At 41.0% G+C, this 18,864-nt stretch overlaps 1 protein-coding gene across 3 annotated transcripts in view; it reads left to right on the top strand.

Moving 5' to 3' along the window:
* Window positions 1-4,572: 4,572 nt before the first annotated feature.
* Window positions 4,573-18,864, top strand: part of LOC119009398 (transformation/transcription domain-associated protein) — a 78,399-nt gene continuing 64,107 nt past the window's right edge. Inside the window, exons 1-23 of one of the 3 annotated variants that reach the window (XM_037080623.1) lie at window positions 4,573-4,619; window positions 5,199-5,382; window positions 6,101-6,150; window positions 6,421-6,531; window positions 6,769-6,873; window positions 7,051-7,134; window positions 8,069-8,125; window positions 8,229-8,354; window positions 8,863-8,940; window positions 9,321-9,409; window positions 9,917-10,013; window positions 10,737-10,875; window positions 11,519-11,597; window positions 12,146-12,380; window positions 12,488-12,824; window positions 12,959-13,056; window positions 13,196-13,390; window positions 13,546-13,737; window positions 13,829-13,994; window positions 14,081-14,337; window positions 15,002-15,202; window positions 16,423-16,574; window positions 18,497-18,696. In XM_037080623.1, the coding sequence (XP_036936518.1) occupies window positions 5,283-5,382; window positions 6,101-6,150; window positions 6,421-6,531; window positions 6,769-6,873; window positions 7,051-7,134; window positions 8,069-8,125; window positions 8,229-8,354; window positions 8,863-8,940; window positions 9,321-9,409; window positions 9,917-10,013; window positions 10,737-10,875; window positions 11,519-11,597; window positions 12,146-12,380; window positions 12,488-12,824; window positions 12,959-13,056; window positions 13,196-13,390; window positions 13,546-13,737; window positions 13,829-13,994; window positions 14,081-14,337; window positions 15,002-15,202; window positions 16,423-16,574; window positions 18,497-18,696 (3,148 nt within the window). In that variant the 5' untranslated portion in view covers window positions 4,573-4,619; window positions 5,199-5,282. Of the gene's footprint in view, window positions 4,620-4,692; window positions 4,712-5,198; window positions 5,383-6,100; window positions 6,151-6,420; window positions 6,532-6,768; window positions 6,874-7,050; window positions 7,135-8,068; window positions 8,126-8,228; window positions 8,355-8,862; window positions 8,941-9,320; window positions 9,410-9,916; window positions 10,014-10,736; window positions 10,876-11,518; window positions 11,598-12,145; window positions 12,381-12,487; window positions 12,825-12,958; window positions 13,057-13,195; window positions 13,391-13,545; window positions 13,738-13,828; window positions 13,995-14,080; window positions 14,338-15,001; window positions 15,203-16,422; window positions 16,575-18,496; window positions 18,697-18,864 lie in introns of those variants that run through there. The other 2 variants (XM_037080624.1, XM_037080625.1) reach the window with 2 other exon arrangements.

The raw sequence follows: 18,864 nt of genomic DNA, 5'->3' as shown, positions 1-18,864 counted from the left end.
TCAATCAGGGGCTTTGTTAAGGCAGTGGAAGCAGTTTGGTTTTATTCACCGATCACACATTTTCCTATTTAGTCATTTGAAACAGCGCAGCCATGGGGAAGTCTTATTTGCTCTTAATAAACAATAAAATAAAGACATGTCAGTAAATTATTCAAGTGATCACATGCAATGTCTTCACCGTTGTTAAAGGCTGACAGTCTTACGGGCAGTTTCAAACTAACATCAGTACATCACATCAGTACACTGTTGTGACTGACTCATGGCAATAAAACATTTTCCAGAATCCGTCAGTTTGGGCCACTTTGTTCCATTTGAAATGGAAATCCTTTTTCCAAAGGTACTCTTTACTTACATAGGTTAAATCACTTTGGTCGTCAGCCAGTCAGTGTCCCATGTTGTGAGTGTTCTGCTCTTTTAACCCAGTCATATGAAAAGTGTCGTTTTCATATCTTATTTTTTTAAACTAGTGGTGGAGGGAGCGTTCAGGGAAGTAACCTCGGGAAAAAGCACTAATACAACAAATTGTTTAATACTCCTGATGCATCAATGCATGAAAAGCATGTCAGTGGTCGAAGTGGAGCTAGTTGAAACTACTGTGCACACACAGGTGGTTTAGAACTTTTGTTCCCAGTCAAGGTGCCCAACCTTCCAAAAGGTCATGAAGCAATATGGGGAGGTCACGACATGATTAATGGCACAGGAGAGAGGAAAAGCAATGTTTAACTTTAGGTGACATTTGGGTATTTTCACCTTAAAAGTGTTCCAGGTGTAAATGTGTGGATGTAATCAGGGTGTTCCTGAGAAAGACAGAATTGCTCTTCATGAACCCTCACCAAATAAATAAAGGTTAATTAAACTATTTTAGTAAGAGACTCTTAAGTACATATTATTTGGTAAGTGCACTGGGTTTTCACCAGAAGGTTGCCGATAATTCAGTCAAAGCAAGAAACTGTGCAGCTTCAGTGGCCTGGGGACTTGGAGACTGGTAAAACATCCACTGCACTAAGTAATGATTCAAACCACTGGTTTAATCTTACACAGTACAGTGTATTGTGTAAGCTTACAGTGATCAGCCACAATATTAAAAGGAAAAACAGGTCAAGCAAATAACACTTACCATACTGTTACAATTAAATGTTCTGCTGAGAAACCCTGGGTCCTCCGTGGCATTCAAGCGGATGCCGCTTGCTGTGCACCGGCCAAGGACGTGTTCTTTTCACGCTGAGGCTGATTGGACTACAATGTGTCTTTTCTTGTCATCTTGAAAGTAGCCGATAACTGTTGGCAAATACAAGTCGTGGAGTAAAAATGACAACAATTCCCCCTGAAATGTTGTGGAGAAGAAGTAAAACGTTGAATTAAATGGACATTATCAAGTACAAGTACCTCAAAATTGTACTTGAAAGTATTTTGATAAATGAAGGTAAACATTTTCCAGTTTTGGTACGTTTGAAATCACACTTAAATGGAACACAATGCAAACACTCTCCAAATGAACAGGGGGTGGCATGTCACCAGATTATACGCCAGCTGCTGCCGACTGTAGATATCGTCTGCTAGTTAGCTCGGTTAGCCGCGCGGCAAGCGGTCCAGACTAGGAGCTTTGTGCGGTCTCAAGAGAAAGGCCAGGCTGGCAGTAGCTGGTTAGCATGCTTTTGATAAATGTAGTTTTTGTATTATGTAGAAAGAAAGAAAGAAAGAAAGAAAGAAAGAAAGAAGAGGCAGGAGCAAGATGTGGCAGCAGCGACTGACCATCAACACCTTCAGTTTGCTGGTCACAGGGTTTGGTAGCTTTGCAAAGCCTGTGAGAACCAATTACTGTGATTGGTGACAGACTCTGCCTCCCTCGGTTGGGCGCAGGATATGTTGCGCTGACATGGTACCCATTTTGTGGTCACCAGGTGACAAAGACAAAAGGGCACGTACCAGTTTCAACGTCAACCGCAGCTGGTTTAAAACAGCTCCGGGAGATCGAAAATTCAGCTTTGATTTCATTGGGGACAACACTCATTAAATTAATATTCCCATTAACAACCATTCACAAAGTGGAGAGCTGTCAGAGTCTTTTACACAGATGTGCACCTGCTGGTTCACTGAGGCTGTTATTTTGCAGTCCACATGAGCACATGTTGGTAAAAAGAATGAACGCATTAGGGACTCTGGGTGCATGAATAGATTCCCAGGGCATTGTTGATGTTTCAGACAAGGTCTCAAGGAAAGTGCACTTTTTTTTTATGTGTGAGAAATAATGCAGGGGTGATCCGGCTTCATCATCGGGGCATCAGCAGCGCACCGAGGAAACACAATTCTAATGGACACATGAGTGGTTTTTGGAGAGCCGGAGAACCAGTGTGTCATCCACTCTCCCCTCTCAGGATAAAGCCCCTGTCAGAAAAAAAAAAAAACACTAATGAAATGAACAGGACAGCGCAATAAGCCTGAGACAAACATCTTTTAGCAGATCATTATTACTTAGGGAACGGAGCCAGAAAGAGAATGAGAATGTCACATTATATGTCAAATTACCTTTCACATTATATACAACGTTCAGTGAAAGGAACATCTCATTCTGCAGTCTTTTGCCCGTGGGTCCACATATGAAGTGGGAGGCTGTGAAGGACAGACTTATGAATTAAAACCCATTAACAAAGCAAGCGGGCAGAAGCAGGGCTTGATAGACCAGGCCAGTTAAATAATGAGCATTTTTTCCTATTAATTCCAACTCCATTAAAACAAGCATTATGAGAAAATATCTCAAGCTTTGTTGCTGCCATATTGCCAATTATGCACTACAGAAGTGTGAATGCACCTTAAAGTGAAACTCTCGCCAAAATGCAGCGTAGGCTTTTTTTTTGTGTGAATGTATATGAGTCAAACCTTCGTGTAAAAGCTTAATTACGACGAAAGAGGCACTTTTAAGATGGACTGTATTTTTGTTTTTGGGTCAAACTCATTTTCAATGGGAGTGCTAGGGGCAAATTAGTGATAGCATCAAATTAGCTATTTTTAAAACACTAAGAAGGCTCGACACAACATGAAACTTTGTTCACAGTATCACCAGGGTCTCTACACATGAACACGAGCATTGAGAACATTGTTTGTGTACACAGAGTTTGCTAAAAAGAAAGTTTTTGAACTTTAATTTGGTGACAATGAAAATACAAATTTTTGGCACCCATCCTCTAATATATTTTCTGACATAATTAAGGAACAAATAAATCCTCCTGGCTCCCCTGTCCTGTATTAATGTTGCACATCTATCCTCTTGCATTGTGTCAGTGGACTAAGTTCTCAAGATCAAGATCTGAGATCCATTTTCTATAGTTTCATTCCTTTAAAAACATGTGAGTTTATATCACATCTTTATAAAAAATGGATGCAAGTTCCATGTTTGTTGTATTTTATGCCAGCTTATTATTTCTAAAAGGTCTGCATTGTGTTTGTTTTACTATAAGCGGTGCAAATCTCCGATCATTGAGAGTTTGCAGGCCTTCTGTCTCCTTCAGCGGGCTGCCATCTTGTGGTAAAAACAAACCATGCTTAGTACTTCAACTGTATGTTCCAGTGTCATATCTCATAGCCCATCCACCACAATTCTTCACACAGCAGTTATTATACCGATAATATCAAGGTCTTTTAGGTTGCCAGGCTGTGAAATGCCCCTAGAGATCATGGGCATTCTTTTATTTTTGTATGTATAAGGACGACCAAATAACTCCAACCAAATAATATCTTACCTATAAAAGAAAAGCAAATAGACCAAAAATGATTTAAACAAATTATAAAGACTTTTAATTGCAGTCTCACTGTTTTTTTTTGTCTAAAATATTTCATAAATGATTGACAGAATTCATAATCTAAAAAATAGATTCAGATCATTTTTTTTTATTAATAAGGATAAGAAACAACACTCACAACCTGGCAACCCAAAACTTTTAAGTTTCTATAAGTTGCATCAAGTTAAAGCAGATCAGTAAATCTTTCGTTTACTGTAAATACAGCCAGTAGCTTACAAATGTAAACAAACCAAAAATGATAATAACACAACTACAGGCTTAAGTTGCTTGTGTAATTCCCATGCATTAACTGCTGACTAAGTTCACCGTTTGGCAAACGTTTAATGCAATATATAGATAGTTTACACAATACTGCAAGCTGTGGTTGAATGCTTTAGGCCAACATGGATTACTACAAGTACATAAATTACACCTCTCACACAGGGTACGACCACCAAAAATGTTCTACACCATCGTCAGCGGTGGGCGATCCTGTGCAGTTACCCGCAAATTTACTTCCTCCGCTGATAACCCTGAAAGCCAAGACCATCGAAAACGATGGTCATATAGCCACTTGTTCTCAGTGTATATCATTCCGCCTGTACTAGAATAACTCGTTTTAATCAATAAAACCTATTCTTGCAGAGCAGAACATCGATTATGTACTTTTTCTGCATATAACTATGTAAAGCAAACATTACGAGACTGTATTCATACATTTATCAAAAAAAATATTAAATGCACTTCGCGGAGGGATATCACGCATTTCTACCGGTCGCAAGAACTGAGCAGCGCCGCGAGCGCGGCGGATACAGAGCGACAGTTTCCTGTCTGTCGTGTTGGGTAAGTGCAAATGGTCCAATTTTTCTTTTAAACTTTGGGCGTTTTATCGGCGGTTTTCTATAGCCTCTTATGTGGGGCGAGCTATTAAACAGGTTTGTGTCTGAAAAAGGATGCTTTGTCCCTGTGGAGTGTGTTTATTTAGTCTTAAACAGAGTTTAGCGTTAGGGGATGCGCGAGCGCTTTCTTTCTTTGGGAAAGCTAGCTTATAAGCTAACGGTTGCTAAGGTGCTTTGGGAAATTAATATTGTATGTGCCGTTTGCGGGTTTATACCATGCACAGATAGACCTCTTAGCAATGCAAAACCCCACATTTTGACGCCGAGAACCCCATTTTTAATTCAGAAATGTCCATCGTAGTGTTCAAATCGCGCTAGTTGCAGCATTTGATGATGTCATCATTGTGCGCCCTCAAAGAGGCATGTTTGTGTCTGTTACCTGGTTGTTTGTCAAAGACAGTAAAATCCCCGTGACACTGCTTGTTTTTACATAAAGTTTGAGAAACTGACATTAATTTCTGCAGATTGACGACGCTCTCTTCTTCTCTTCTTCTTCTCTTCTTATCTCCTCTCATCCCTTCAGTGTTCATGATATCAGTCTGAGATCTGTGCAGACTGCGGTCTGCCCCCTTTTTCCACAACAGTGCAGTCTGTTCCAGCGGCCACCATGGCCTTTGTGCCTGCACCAAGCCCCACTGTGGTGGACCAAACTACACTTATGAAGAAGTACCTGCAGTTTGTGGCAGCACTCACAGACACCAACACACGTAAGTTAATAGACCTTAAATGTCTTTGCTAGGCATGAGTAATCTCAACGAGATATTGAAGCATTAAACACAGATTTACTTAAATTATTAGTTATAGTCGGTAAATGATTTAGAGCCAATGGTTTTCTATTTCATCATGCTATTTTCATGCTTTTAAACTTACCTGTATGCTGCGGGGGTAAGTGAAGGTGTCATCCTAGTTGGCTGACAGTTACTTTAAGTCAACAGTTGAATTATTTGGCAATTATTAAGAGTAGAAAGAAGATGCTTGTATAATAAGTATTAGTGTGGGATTAAATGTAGTAATCCCCCACAGAAATTAAAAGGGTGTTTTAATAGTTCTTGTTTGGATTTGACCAATTAAAGGTAGCATTTCTAAGAACACATTTCTTAAACTTCTCAATATATTAACATATGAAGTAAGTTATGGTTTAGATGGGGTACCTGTGCTCAGCAAGGGCGATGTGATGAGAGCGATATGCTTTAGTCCAGTCAAAGGTGCGTGCGTGTGTGTGTGTGTGTGTGTGTGTGTGTGTGTGTGTGTGTGTGTGTGTGTGTGTGTAAGATTCTAAATGTACCTTTTGATCAATCTGGACGCTGAAAGTAAAACTGATAAGATCTGAAAGTCCCTGCCGAGCACATGGAGGTGGCCATGAAAAGTGGAACTGTATCATTAGCATGTTTGATTGATGGCGACATTCTGTCCTTCAACTTCCAGCCGATGAAACTAAGCTGAAGATGATGCAGGAGGTCAGCGAGAACTTTGAGGTAAGTTTGATGAATGCTCACAGCGTGTGTGATGGAGGGTGTTCATTTTCTTTGTCTCTGCTGATGGATTGTGATGGATTTTAAGAAGTTTCATAGTGTCCCCAAAAGTGTGATTCTCTAAGATTTTTTTAAGTTGTTACTGTACCCAGGAACAATGTTGTCTGTGTTTTCATACAGTGAAAAGAGCTTTCAGCAGCAAAGAAAAGCTTTGCACGGAAACATGCTTGCAGGATATATTGACATAACACGTTCTTGGCTTGTCAATTTCAGAATGTGACATCGTCGCCTCAGTACTCCACCTTCCTGGAACACATCATCCCTCGCTTCCTTACATTTCTTCAGGATGGAGAAGTGCAATTCCTTCAAGAGAAACCTACACAGGTGTGTGGCTAGGAACAAGGGTTTGGGTTGTCTTCCTACGCTCATGGATTTCTGTCTAGTGAAGGTTCAACAACAGCAACAACTTTTGTATTGGTGATTTTTGAAAGTTCTTCCGGGTAAACCAGTCACTGAACTTCATTGCAACACATTTCCTGAAATGAGTGAGCTTCACTGAATTGTTGAAATGGTTTATGTGAAGCTGGATTGTTGGATTTATAATGTTGTCCACTCTTTCAGCAATTGAGGAAACTAGTGCTGGAAATCATCCACCGCATTCCAACAAATGAACACCTTCGTCCACACACAAAGAATATCCTGTCTGTGATGTTTCGCTTCCTGGAGGTACGAGTCCTGTTGTTTTAAAACACAACATTCAACGGTTTATTATTTTAGACAATAATGATAATAACAACAACAGTAGTAGTATTCATGATAATAATCATAACATTCATGAATTTATTTCACATGCAGGAGCTATTTGTGTGGTGATTTTACATTCATGGCCTTTTTCCCCAACAGATTGAAAGTGAGGAAAATGTGCTGATATGCCTTCGCATCATTATTGAGCTGCACAAACAGTTCCGGCCTCCAATTTCTCAGGAGGTGAGAAGCTCAGAATTACTACTTTTAGAAAAAAAGTTAGAGTTGTAAAATAATTTTTCAAAGTGGCTGATATTGCTATCCTCAATTTAAGAAATTCTTAGCAGACTAAATGTCAGAAAAATCTGTCAGTTTTGTAGTTTTGTGTTGATGATCGTAGACTTGCATCTTTTATGATCTAGTTTTTATTTTAAAGAAAGCACATTAGTTAATACTCTTGTTAAAGTAGAGATGTGATTATCAACAAAGTCATAACTGCTGAGTAAAGACTGTCCACAGCAAGAGCAATAACTATAACACTAACCAACTCAGCTGGATGTCACAGTCAATATCATAACTATACCAACAGTGGCTATCATTGAGATCACTTTAGGAGCTTTTTGAACACTGACAGCCAATCAAAAATCAGACTGTGAAATCAATCAAAATCCATTAGATTTACAGGACCAACAATTAGCTGGAGTTTGACTCATACAGAAGTATAAATGAAATTCAGCTTCAGAAGACAACGACTCGTATAAAAGAGCATTGGATTTTCCTAATCCTTGTCTTTGAAGAACATATCATTCTTGTTTCTCTAAGTTATTGTGATAAAGAGTGTTATTGTTATTCACTGTGGATTTTCACAGCATTATTGAAATTATAGTTTAAAGTGATTGTTCTTGGTGTGGACGGCCTTTAATACCTTGTTCCTCATTGTAAACAATGGCCATAAAATGCAGTAAACATTATTTGTTGACCAAGACCTGAGTAACAAACGATATGGGCAGCACTATGTATTTAATACTAAAGAGGACAGATGTTTTTCTCCTTTGCTTTAAGCAGGCCAAATACAGCATTAAGGCATTAAAGAATAATTGATTTCCAGTCGTTCCTTATAAAAATAAAGGAACATTTTCTTAGGATTAACATATTTTTCTTAATCCTCTCTTCTCAGATTCATCATTTTCTGGACTTTGTGAAGCAGATTTACAAAGACCTTCCAAAAGTTGTTGTAAGTACATCCTCCACAGCAGGTGGCTTGCCTTTCCATGAAGATGTGTTTGGTCTTGTCTACCTTTCTGCGTTTCCCACTGTCAAATCTCTACTCCCACCAGGCAAGGTACTTTGAGAACCCGCAGGTGATCGCAGAGAACACGGTTCCCTCTCCAGAAATGGTCGGGATGATCACATCTGTGTTGGTTAAGACTGCACCTGAGAGGGAAGACAGTGAAACGCGAACAGTAAGCTATGTTTTGGGAGTTGATACATTCACTAAACTCTTTCAGTACTGTCTGCAACCACTGGATGGTAGTAGTGTTCCGTATTCGCACACTAACAGGACACACCGCCTCACTTGAATTCAAATAGAAAGTGCATTAAATGCACATTATGCTCTCTTAGAGCAAAACACTTCCAAACTAAAGGTTGAATTAAACATGCCATTTGCAAGATGACCATGATGCTGCACTGAATCTGTTTCATGGAGGACCATTGACTGCAAATTTTCCTTTTCCTTAAAACTGATTTTAGTCAACTTTTTACTTTCTACTGAAGACATGGTCTCACAAATTGAGAAAGTCTTACAACTGAAACCGTTTATACAGGAATGTGTAGAATAACTGGAAACCAGTCCATATTTCCAAAGTAAATGGCTTTAGTGGTAGACGGGTGTGGCAAGTGTCCAGCATTTACATCATTCGGTTACATCAGTCATCCTCCTAATGGTTCTCACTTTGTTTCTGCCTCTAGCACACCATCATCCCAAGGGGGTCTTTGTCTCTCAAGGTGCTTGCAGAGCTGCCTATCATAGTGGTGCTGATGTATCAGGTTGGTGACATACTCCTGAGCTTCTCTTACTATGTCCATCATGCTATAACATTTAGTGGAAAAGAGATAAGTGAACTGGATTCTTATTTTTGTCTTAAAAGGAAAAACATAGAAATGATAGTGAATTACAATAGTTTAGAGAAAAATATGCTTCCTCTTTAGGGATGGAAATTAGGTTTCCATTTACTAAAGATTTTGACACCACTTACTGAATTGACTCATCTGCATTTTGAAATAATTGGAGTCATGGAAGTTCTGGCATATTACCATGGGGAGTGGGAATGAATCACTTGGCTAGAAAATGTGAGTGTATTTAAATTAGTTTTTTATTTAGTTTTTATTATAGTAAGTAAGATTGCATATTTGTTTTGTGCCCTCAGCTATATAAGCTGAACATTCACAACGTGGTGTCAGAGTTTGTACCCCTCATCATGAACACCATCATGCTCCAGGTGTCCCCGCAGGCCAGGTAAGATGCTTCTGTGTGTGTGTGTCCCCATGCAGGCTTATTTTTGTGTGATCGGATAAGAGGTTGAGCGTGCCTTTAACACGTTTCGTTTTATAGCCCTAGAAATGAGCTCAGGCACATTTAGGAGAATTGATTTTGTTTTCTTTTCCCCCTCCTCTTCTTCTCTTGTGCTAAGTTTGTTGATGGTGTTGCCCAGCACTTTGCCTGCCAAAGCTGGAGTTTGCATCCATTTGGGGATGTTAAAATTGTAGAAATTGTCTTAGCAGGAGGTGAAACCTCTTGGGGTAGGAAGAGGGTTGTATTAAGCATTCTGAACAGGACAGAAATGGAGCAGAGTTAATTTAGAAGAAATACCCCAGCAGTCTCTGGCAGGTATAGAGAAAGTTCTTTCCTGATGTGCATAGAATTGAGTCCCATATGTAGACCCTTAACCTCAATCTATGTAAATGCCATCTACTGCAAGTAATCCGTCATTATTGTCTTTCAATTTTTCTTTTCCCTTTGCAGGCAACACAAGCTTTATAACAAGGAGTTGTATGCAGACTTCATTGCCGCACAGATCAAGACACTGTCATTTCTAGCCTACATCATCAGAATCTACCAGGTAAGCCTGTTTTGATGGCCATGTGTTGCATCAGTTTCCACTGTCAGTCAATAGATTTAATAAGTCATTTTGCCCCAAAAGAAAAAAAAAGCCATTTATAGTTAAACCCCTGTTTACTTCCCTTTTGCATCATAGGATGGCTTTTCTCACTGGTCCTGTTTTGTAGGATTGATCCCTGGATATCATTTATTCTTGCAGGTGTCAGGTGATTGGCAGGAAGTAATCCTGTCGTGTAACATAATGTACTCGCTGATATGAAGGCACCGAAGCTGGGAGAAATAAAGACACAAAAGACACTTTGAAAAATTAAATTAAGACTTTATATCTACTTTACTTTTTCCACATTGAACAAAATGAAGGGCACAAATAGTGTCTTCTGAAACTTCACTGAGTGTGTGCATACATTATCAGGAACAGAGTAAGACAATAAAACCTCAGACAATTGGTGCAAACATCCAAGAATACTGATAATACCATAAAAAGGCCTTCTGTTAGGAGGGATTTAGTTTACCTTTGTTTGTGCTGTAATAGACACCATGCAAATTAAATTCGATATTTCATAAAAACATTGAATTCTGGTTCAAATATTTGGCCTGCATTGGGATTTACTTGTATAATATGTATAATAATGTTTTTGCAGAAACCAGCTAGCCTCCGTACTGCAATTTTAAATAGAAATTGTGCCTTTAATCATAAGTTATGTGTGTGTTTCTGTCCTATCAGGACCTGGTAGGGAAGTACTCTCAGCAGATGGTAAAGGGTATGCTGCAGCTGCTGTCCAACTGCCCCTCTGAGACCGCTCACCTCCGCAAGGAATTGCTCATTGCAGCCAAGCACATCCTCACGACTGACCTGCGTAGCCGTATGTACACACTCACGAAAAGGACACACACTCCACACAAATGCATATAACCTAATTTGAAAGAGGAAAGTGAGAAGGTTTCATGCCTTTTTTCCTCGGCAGAAGTTGAAGAAACTTTCAGGCTAATTGTAGTTTGACGTGTCCTTCCTGGTCAAAATATTAGCAGCCCAGATTCTTGCCAAGTCACTCTTCATTTTTCACTTTTCACACTTCTGAAATAACATTTTTATTAGCTGTCAAACTGCGCTGTAGAACCTCATTCTGATTTGGTGACTGAGCATTGGAAAGTGAGACTGAAATGGAATAAAAGCTCAGCCAGCCATCAGTGAAATCTGATGCACATTTTGGATCATTTTCTGCATTATGCTGTGAGTTACTTCAATCCGTTTCCACTGATTCTTCTTATTTGACATTGTGGAGTTGCAGAAAACTGATGAAACTATCTAACTGCAATTAGGTGTTTGAGTGACAGTTATGCTCTTGCTGCCAAAGCAGGGAAAGAGTCAGTGGTAGTTATCATTTTTGTTATTATTATTTTATGCAATATTTCTATAACTCTATGTATGTAATTTTATTTTACTTTCTTGTACATTTCTTTTCTGGGTCTCATGTCTGTATTAATTTATATCTTTTTGTGTTTCAGAGTTTATACCTTGCATGGACAAACTTTTTGATGAAGCCATCCTCATTGGTTCTGGTTACACTGCTCGGGAGACTCTTAGGTGAGATTGTGTGTGTGCGCAATCATTAGATCTCCTTTGTGTCAGTACCCCCCCGCTCTCTCGTTGTTGATTTCCCAGCCAGGTGCATGTTAAGTGTCCTGGCATATTAATCAGGCAGTTTTTGATGCTGTCGAAATACGGGGGGAAGCTGACTCCCAACACTGCACCACAGATCGTACTGTCAAGTTGTCATGTACAGGAGCATCTCCAGAGGGCAGGCTGCCCGCACATCCTCCCTTAGGTCAATTTCAATACCTCGTTGACCCTCTTCACATGCCAAGTAGCTGTCATAATGCATTTGTACGACATAGGAAATAAGGCAGTTGGCTGAGAACTGGCAGGTCTATTAGCATCACTCATTAGCTATCTTCTCTCTCTTTCTCCCTTACTGTTTCAGTTGCATCTCAAAGCTACTTATCATATCTGAAAAGCTTTTAATGGCTTTTTCTACCTTTTAGAAAATGCTGGTCTCTGACTACTAAAAGTCATGAAACATGTATATAGTACTGCGGCAGATGCCATAGTAACATGTTTCTCTTTCCTTCCAGACCCTTGGCCTACAGCACATTAGCAGACCTGGTGCACCACGTTCGTCAGAACTTGCCACTGACAGATTTATCCTTGGCTGTGCAGCTCTTTGCTAAGAACATTGATGACGAGTCGCTTCCAAGTAACATCCAGACCATGTCCTGTAAGCTGCTGCTCAACCTGGTAGACTGCATCCGCTCGAAGTCCGAGCAGGAGAACGGCAACGGACGGGACATCCTAATGAGAATGCTAGAGGTGAGCAGCACAGAGCTTGGATCGATAGAAAAGACACTGTTTTATATTTCATACATATTGATTAGGAAACATTGAGTCAAATTTTCCCTCCTTCTCCTATAAATCAGGTGTTCGTGCTCAAGTTTCACACCATTGCACGCTACCAGCTTGTCTCCATCTTCAAGAAGTGTAAGCCCCAGTCAGAGATGGGTGTGGTCGACCCAGGAGCGTTACCTGGTGTACCAGCTACGCCCACTCCCTCCACCACCCCGGCCCTTCCCCCTCCCGCTCCTCCAACACCCGTTCCTGCTGCGCCTCCACCACCATCAACGTCCTTTGACCGACCTGGTGAAAAAGAAGACAAGCAGACATTTCAGGTGTCTGACTGCCGAAGCTTAGTCAAGACTCTGGTGTGTGGAGTGAAGACAATTACGTGGGGCATCACCTCTTGTAAGGCCCCTGGAGGTGAGTGGCCACAGATTCATGCTCAACAACCAAAAGCAGGTGTCTTGCATGTTACCGCCTATTGATCGGTGACTGTTTGATTTGGACTTGCATGCATGCATGTCTTATTTTCTTGTTTTTTAACTTTTTTCCAGAGGCCCAGTTCATTCCTAACAAGCAACTTCAGCCAAAAGAGACACAAATCTACATTAAGTTGGTAAAATACGCCATGCAGGCCTTGGACATCTACCAGGTACAGGCAAAGATCTTTACTGTCAGTACTGTAATTTTGTTGCAAGTCTTTTGGTGGAGAAAGTGCGTACGGCTCTGATGATTCCATTTATGTGAATCCAAATCAGCCCTATATAACAGCTCATTTATCTTCTGACCAGGTACAGGTTGCCAATAACCAGCAGACGTACATTCGGGTGGCCAACTGTCAGACTGTACGCATGAAGGAGGAGAAAGAGGTTCTGGAACACTTTGCCGGTGTCTTCACTATGATGAACCCCCTCACATTTAAGGAGATTTTTCAGACAACTGTGCCGTACATGGTGGAGAGGATCTCTAAGAACTACGCACTGCAGGTACATGCTGTCTCACATAGAGACAAGATATGCATCATTAGTTTTCTAATTTCTCATCATTATGCAAGTCAATACATAACTGTTCCAACAAAATGACCTTCAGCTGTAATTCATCACTTCGTTCTTGACTTAGATTTCTTGTTTTCTTTCCTCAGATTGTGGCAAATTCTTTCCTGGCTAACCTGTCAACGTCGGCTCTATTTGCCACCATCTTAGTGGAGTATCTTCTTGAGAGACTACCAGAGATGGGTTCCAATGTTGAGCTCTCAAACCTTTACCTCAAGCTCTTTAAACTAGTCTTTGGTTCTGTGTCACTGTTTGCTGCTGAGAATGAGCAGATGCTCAAGGTAAGCAGGTGTTTCTGTGTCTTTTTTGTAAGGCTGTTTTTCCCCTTATCTTTGTTGCTCTTTACTGATAAGTCTGTCCCCGTTTCCTCAGCCACACCTCCACAAGATTGTGAACAGCTCGATGGAGCTGGCCCAGTCAGCTAAGGAACCCTACAACTACTTCCTGCTTCTCCGGGCTCTCTTCCGCTCCATTGGTGGAGGCAGCCACGACCTGCTCTACCAGGAGTTCCTACCCCTTCTGCCTAACCTGCTGCAAGGTAAAGCCTCACTCCACATCATGAACTGTGACATGGTAATACTTTGTTCTCTTCTTATGTCAGATCTCCCCTTTCCATGCTATCAGGTCTGAACATGCTCCAGAGTGGCCTTCACAAGCAGCACATGAAGGATTTATTTGTGGAGCTGTGCTTGACAGTGCCAGTGCGTCTGAGCTCCCTGCTGCCCTACCTACCCATGCTGATGGATCCGCTGGTGTCTGCCCTCAATGGCTCTCAGACTCTGGTCAGTCAGGGCCTTCGCACCCTGGAGCTGTGTGTGGACAACCTCCAGCCTGACTTCCTCTATGACCACATTCAGCCTGTCAGGGCAGAACTCATGCAGGTTGGGAGTTGTTCTTATCATCATGACCAATACTTGCACCGCACAGTTCAATTCTTACAGATCCAAAAAAAATCTAATTCGTCTCCATTCATTAGACAATTCTCTCAATATTACGTTGCATTTGTGCCATCTAGTGGTCAACAATGGACATGGTGGGATCTGCTGACAAACACTGAACTAGGATCACTTACACAGTTCCACTCTATAGTAAGGATAGATATAAAGTGCAGATTGTGAAAACTTGAGTTTCTTCTGCCTGGAACAAACTACCACAAACAGAGATCCAGTATGTAAGACTTTATTCCACACTGGACCTTTGAAACTAGAATTGAGCAACCTTTCCTAGTTTGTTTTTGCTTTAGCTTTTTCACGATTTTGTTCGTGTTCATATAACTTGTTTGCTGATTTATGTGCCGTTTGCTCAGTATAATTTATTTTCAGATTTTTTATTCTTGGAATACACTGCGGTTTTACTTTATTGATACTACACCATTTTAATTAATATTTGTTGTGGTTGTTGATATGGATCCAAGGAAGAAAAGCAACAACTTTATAGAAGCTAACGGGGATCCAATAAAGAAGCGACACAATTTAATTATCTGCTTCTATATTTCCTATCAACACCAATGCTTATAATTTACCTCCTTCTCTTCCTGTGTTGCAGGCCTTGTGGCGTACCCTCCGCAACCCTGCCGAGAGCATCTCTCATGTAGCCTACAGGGTGTTGGGAAAGTTTGGTGGCAGCAACAGAAAGATGCTGAAGGAGTCTCAGAGGCTGCATTATGTGGTGACTGAGGTGCAGGGACCTAGCATCAAGTCCGAATTCACTGACTGCAAGGCGTCCATACAGCTACCAATGGAGAAGGTAAGACTACACTATTGACATTATAGTGGATGTGTGTTTCATACTCTCTATTTTAAGTTGTTTGCAGAAAGTTTTTTTTGGATGGTTCACTCAGTCAATTCCTTTTTCACCTTTTGTATTTCAATTTTAGAAACAAAGAAATAAAAGTAAAGAGCTTGATATTCCTCATTATTGTGCCCCACTGAGAGCAATATATCCTTGTCAGGGGGTTTGTGTGTGTGTGTGTGAGAGAGAGAGAGAGAGAGAGAGACAGGGAGAGAGAGAGAGACTGAGCGAGGAGATGTGTGTGTCCTCCAGGTAATTAAATTCATCTCCTGCTTCTCCTCCTCATCCCCAGTCAGTAATCATCAATCTAGTGTGGGCCACCATGACGGCATTATTTACTCTCACTAATGGCTGCTCCTTCTTTCTGGCTATTCTGTGTGGTTGCCATCATCACAGGCGCAGGCAGCACACAGAGACACACTCACACAAATGCTGCACACCCCCATGCACAGACTGAAGGCATGAATCTGTAGCAGGCTTGTGGCACAGCCACATGGTTAACTGGCACATTGAGAGAGTGCTGTAGGGTAGACGGTGAGATCAAATAACAATGATCTGAGTAACTTGACCCTCTCCAAAGTGATACATGTAAAAACACTCACGTAGGATTTGTCTGCATATATTTGAATTTGAACTTCTTTTACCTTTTCAAGAATTTTGCCTCATTTTGCCTGATTTTTTTTTTTTTTACAGACCACTTTCCAGTCAGCCTGTTCTCTTAACAACAGATTGAAGTAGAAAGCTGTGTTTTCTCAGAAGTTTATCTTCAATTTCTTATCTAATTCTTGTAATGGCCTACTTGTCAGAATCTACCATCCAAATACACTGACAGGCCTACAATTCAATTCTGCTGCGCTCATCTCTCCTGTCTCTGTTCTGCAATTCATTTTATCTTCTCCCCTCTGTTCTGAGTGGCGTTAATTAGTTCATTTTCTCCCTTTTTAAGTGCCTGGCTGCTCTGGGTTGTCAGCCCATAATGTAGATAACATAATGACCTTTGCTTGGCCAGATGGTGTCCTGTGTTACCTCCTGAAAACGACTCACGTATATGTATATCGCAATATGATTGCCAAATTAATTATTTAGGAATATTGACATTCTTGCAACATGGTCATTTCTGAATATAAAATGATGAAGATTTTGAATGAAGATTTGTATTGTGTGTTCCCTCCAAGGCCATAGAGACAGCTCTGGACTGCCTGAAGAGTGCCAACACAGAGCCCTACTACAGGCGACAGGCCTGGGAGGTCATTAAGTGTTTCCTGGTGGCCATGACCAGTCTGGATGACAATAAGCACGCTCTCTACCAGCTTCTGTCTCATCCCAAGTAAGTCAACATTCTGGGTTTGATTTTTGCCTTGATATTGTTGTTTTTGTAGCATTTATTTACAATGAATTGTTTGTTATTTCCATTGTAAAGCATGATTGAATACTAAATTGTAGAGTATGAGTTTAAAGTAGGGTAAATTAAGCCACCATGGCCTGATCTTTTGATTGACTCGTTATTCTGGACATATTCAGTGGATTTCTGTGTAGGGTCAGGCAATATCAATCTTATATTGTTATCGTGATATAAGATTATAAATGGTGTTGGATTTTGAATATTGCCATTTCGCGATGGAGCAAAGTGTTGTCTCTTCCTGGTTTAAAAATGATGTATCACAGAAAGTAAGTCAGTGTTGTAAAAAAGTACACAAAAATCATACTTAAGAAAAAGTAAAGATAATGTGTTTTAAAATATTATTTTGTTAAAAGTGAAAGTACAGAACTTAGTACACTGTTTGAATACTGGCCTTTACTGGCTTAGTCATTATATCCACATTCCTGATAAAAAAAAAAATATTGCAGTATTAATTGAGGCCCTATCACTTGCAAAAACTGACAAAAGGTGATCAATTGCATTCAGCTTGGAGTCCATACACAGCTTGCTCTTCTATCAATTATTACCCACTTTAACCTTTACAAGACTGACTTGACCTTGACCTCGACCTCCACCCTGCCCGCTGCTTTCCTCCCCATCTCTATGTAAATCATCGCACCACCTGCTGACATCCCCTTGCTTTCGCTCTTTCAGTCACGTCTTCACCCCCCCCCCCCCACCACACATTGCCTCATCAATTCTGTCTCAAGAGCAAGACTTGCTAATTACAAACGCGCAGCCTCCCCCCTTCCACCCTCTGGCAGGCCTCACTGCGAGTCGGAGACACATACATGAACAGACAAACAGGAAGGGGGGCTGGTTGTCGGGTGGGTTAGTCACATTACCATCATTGATCTCCGGGCAGGGGCTAATTGACTTTCCCCTGTCTGTTTACGCGACACCATGCCCCTTACGCTCCTGTCATTCCACACTAACACACATGGATACGTCCATGCACACGTTTCTGCGAGGATAATAAAGTGTGTCAGTTATGATCAGGGGGCCTGCACCTGCTGCTTCCTCTTGTTGATTCTCAGTGCCCTCTCTCTTGAAAGATTTTGTCTCCTTTCTTTCTCTCCCTCTGCCTCCTGTCATCTCCATCAAACCATCTTTCGTTCCCTCAGTGTTTTGTCACTGTGAGTACAGCCTTTCCCTTTTAAAGGAATAAGATACATCGAACAAATTATGAAATGCCAAGTGGGGGGAATGGAGCAGCATCAGGGTGGTAGGCCCCTGAATCAGAGAGGGGCATTTGATCCGACTTTTTTTTTAATCAACAATGCCACCCACCCCCAATTTTCTCCGCCTGTCACGTTCGACACTCACCTCTCCTCAATCCCTTCATCCACCTCTACTCTCTCCTCCTCCAAAGAGTAGTCTTTTAAATGGCAATAATGAAATGAAGCGATCCATCAGGTCTGCCCCTGGTGTGTGGCATTATAAAACACAAGCTCAAGCATGGAGAAAACAGCTGCTCAATCACACCATGACCCAGTTGCCTTCAGCTGCAGTAAATAACGAAAATACCAACAGGGGACAAACAGGGAGGAATAGAAGAGGAATAGAAAGGCAGAAGGCGTTAAGGGGAGGGGAAAATTGAAGGACAAAGAAGCAGAGCGTCAGGTTTGGGGACCGCAGACACGCAATGAACTTGGATCTTAATTTTGAACAGTAGTAAACAGAGTACAGAACAGAGTAATCAGGCTGAACACAAATCGGTAAAGGATTTTTGAGCTTAAATAAAGGCTCTGCGTCACAGACACATGTTAATATATTGTCCTTGTTAGTATGTCATTCCTTAATTCATTGTGTGGCTTTCTATCCATTAGCTTCACTGAGAAGTGGATCCCCAATGTCATCATCTCTCACCGCTACAAAGCACAAGACACGCCTGCTCGCAGAACTTTTGAACAGGCCCTGACTGGGGCCTTCATGTCTGCTGTGATAAAGGACCTGAGGCCCAGTGCGCTGCCCTTCGTGGCCAGCCTGATACGCCATTACACCATGGTCGCTGTGGCTCAGCAGTGTGGTGAGGAACTGGTTCTCTTTGTATTCTCTATGTCTAATATTAGCTTTCTGTTAAACGCTGGCATTGGTATGCATTCCCAGCTGCTCAATAAAGAAAATCTGTCACTTTGAACTCCAGTTCTTTCTCTGCTTTTATATTCTGTCAATTTTATTTTAATTTAACACAACA

The sequence above is a fragment of the Acanthopagrus latus genome, chromosome 20, assembly GCF_904848185.1.
Source record: "Acanthopagrus latus isolate v.2019 chromosome 20, fAcaLat1.1, whole genome shotgun sequence".
Taxonomy (NCBI): domain Eukaryota; kingdom Metazoa; phylum Chordata; class Actinopteri; order Spariformes; family Sparidae; genus Acanthopagrus; species Acanthopagrus latus.
Note: the sequence above shows the minus strand (reverse complement) of the source record. Positions and strands in the feature narration are given on the sequence as shown.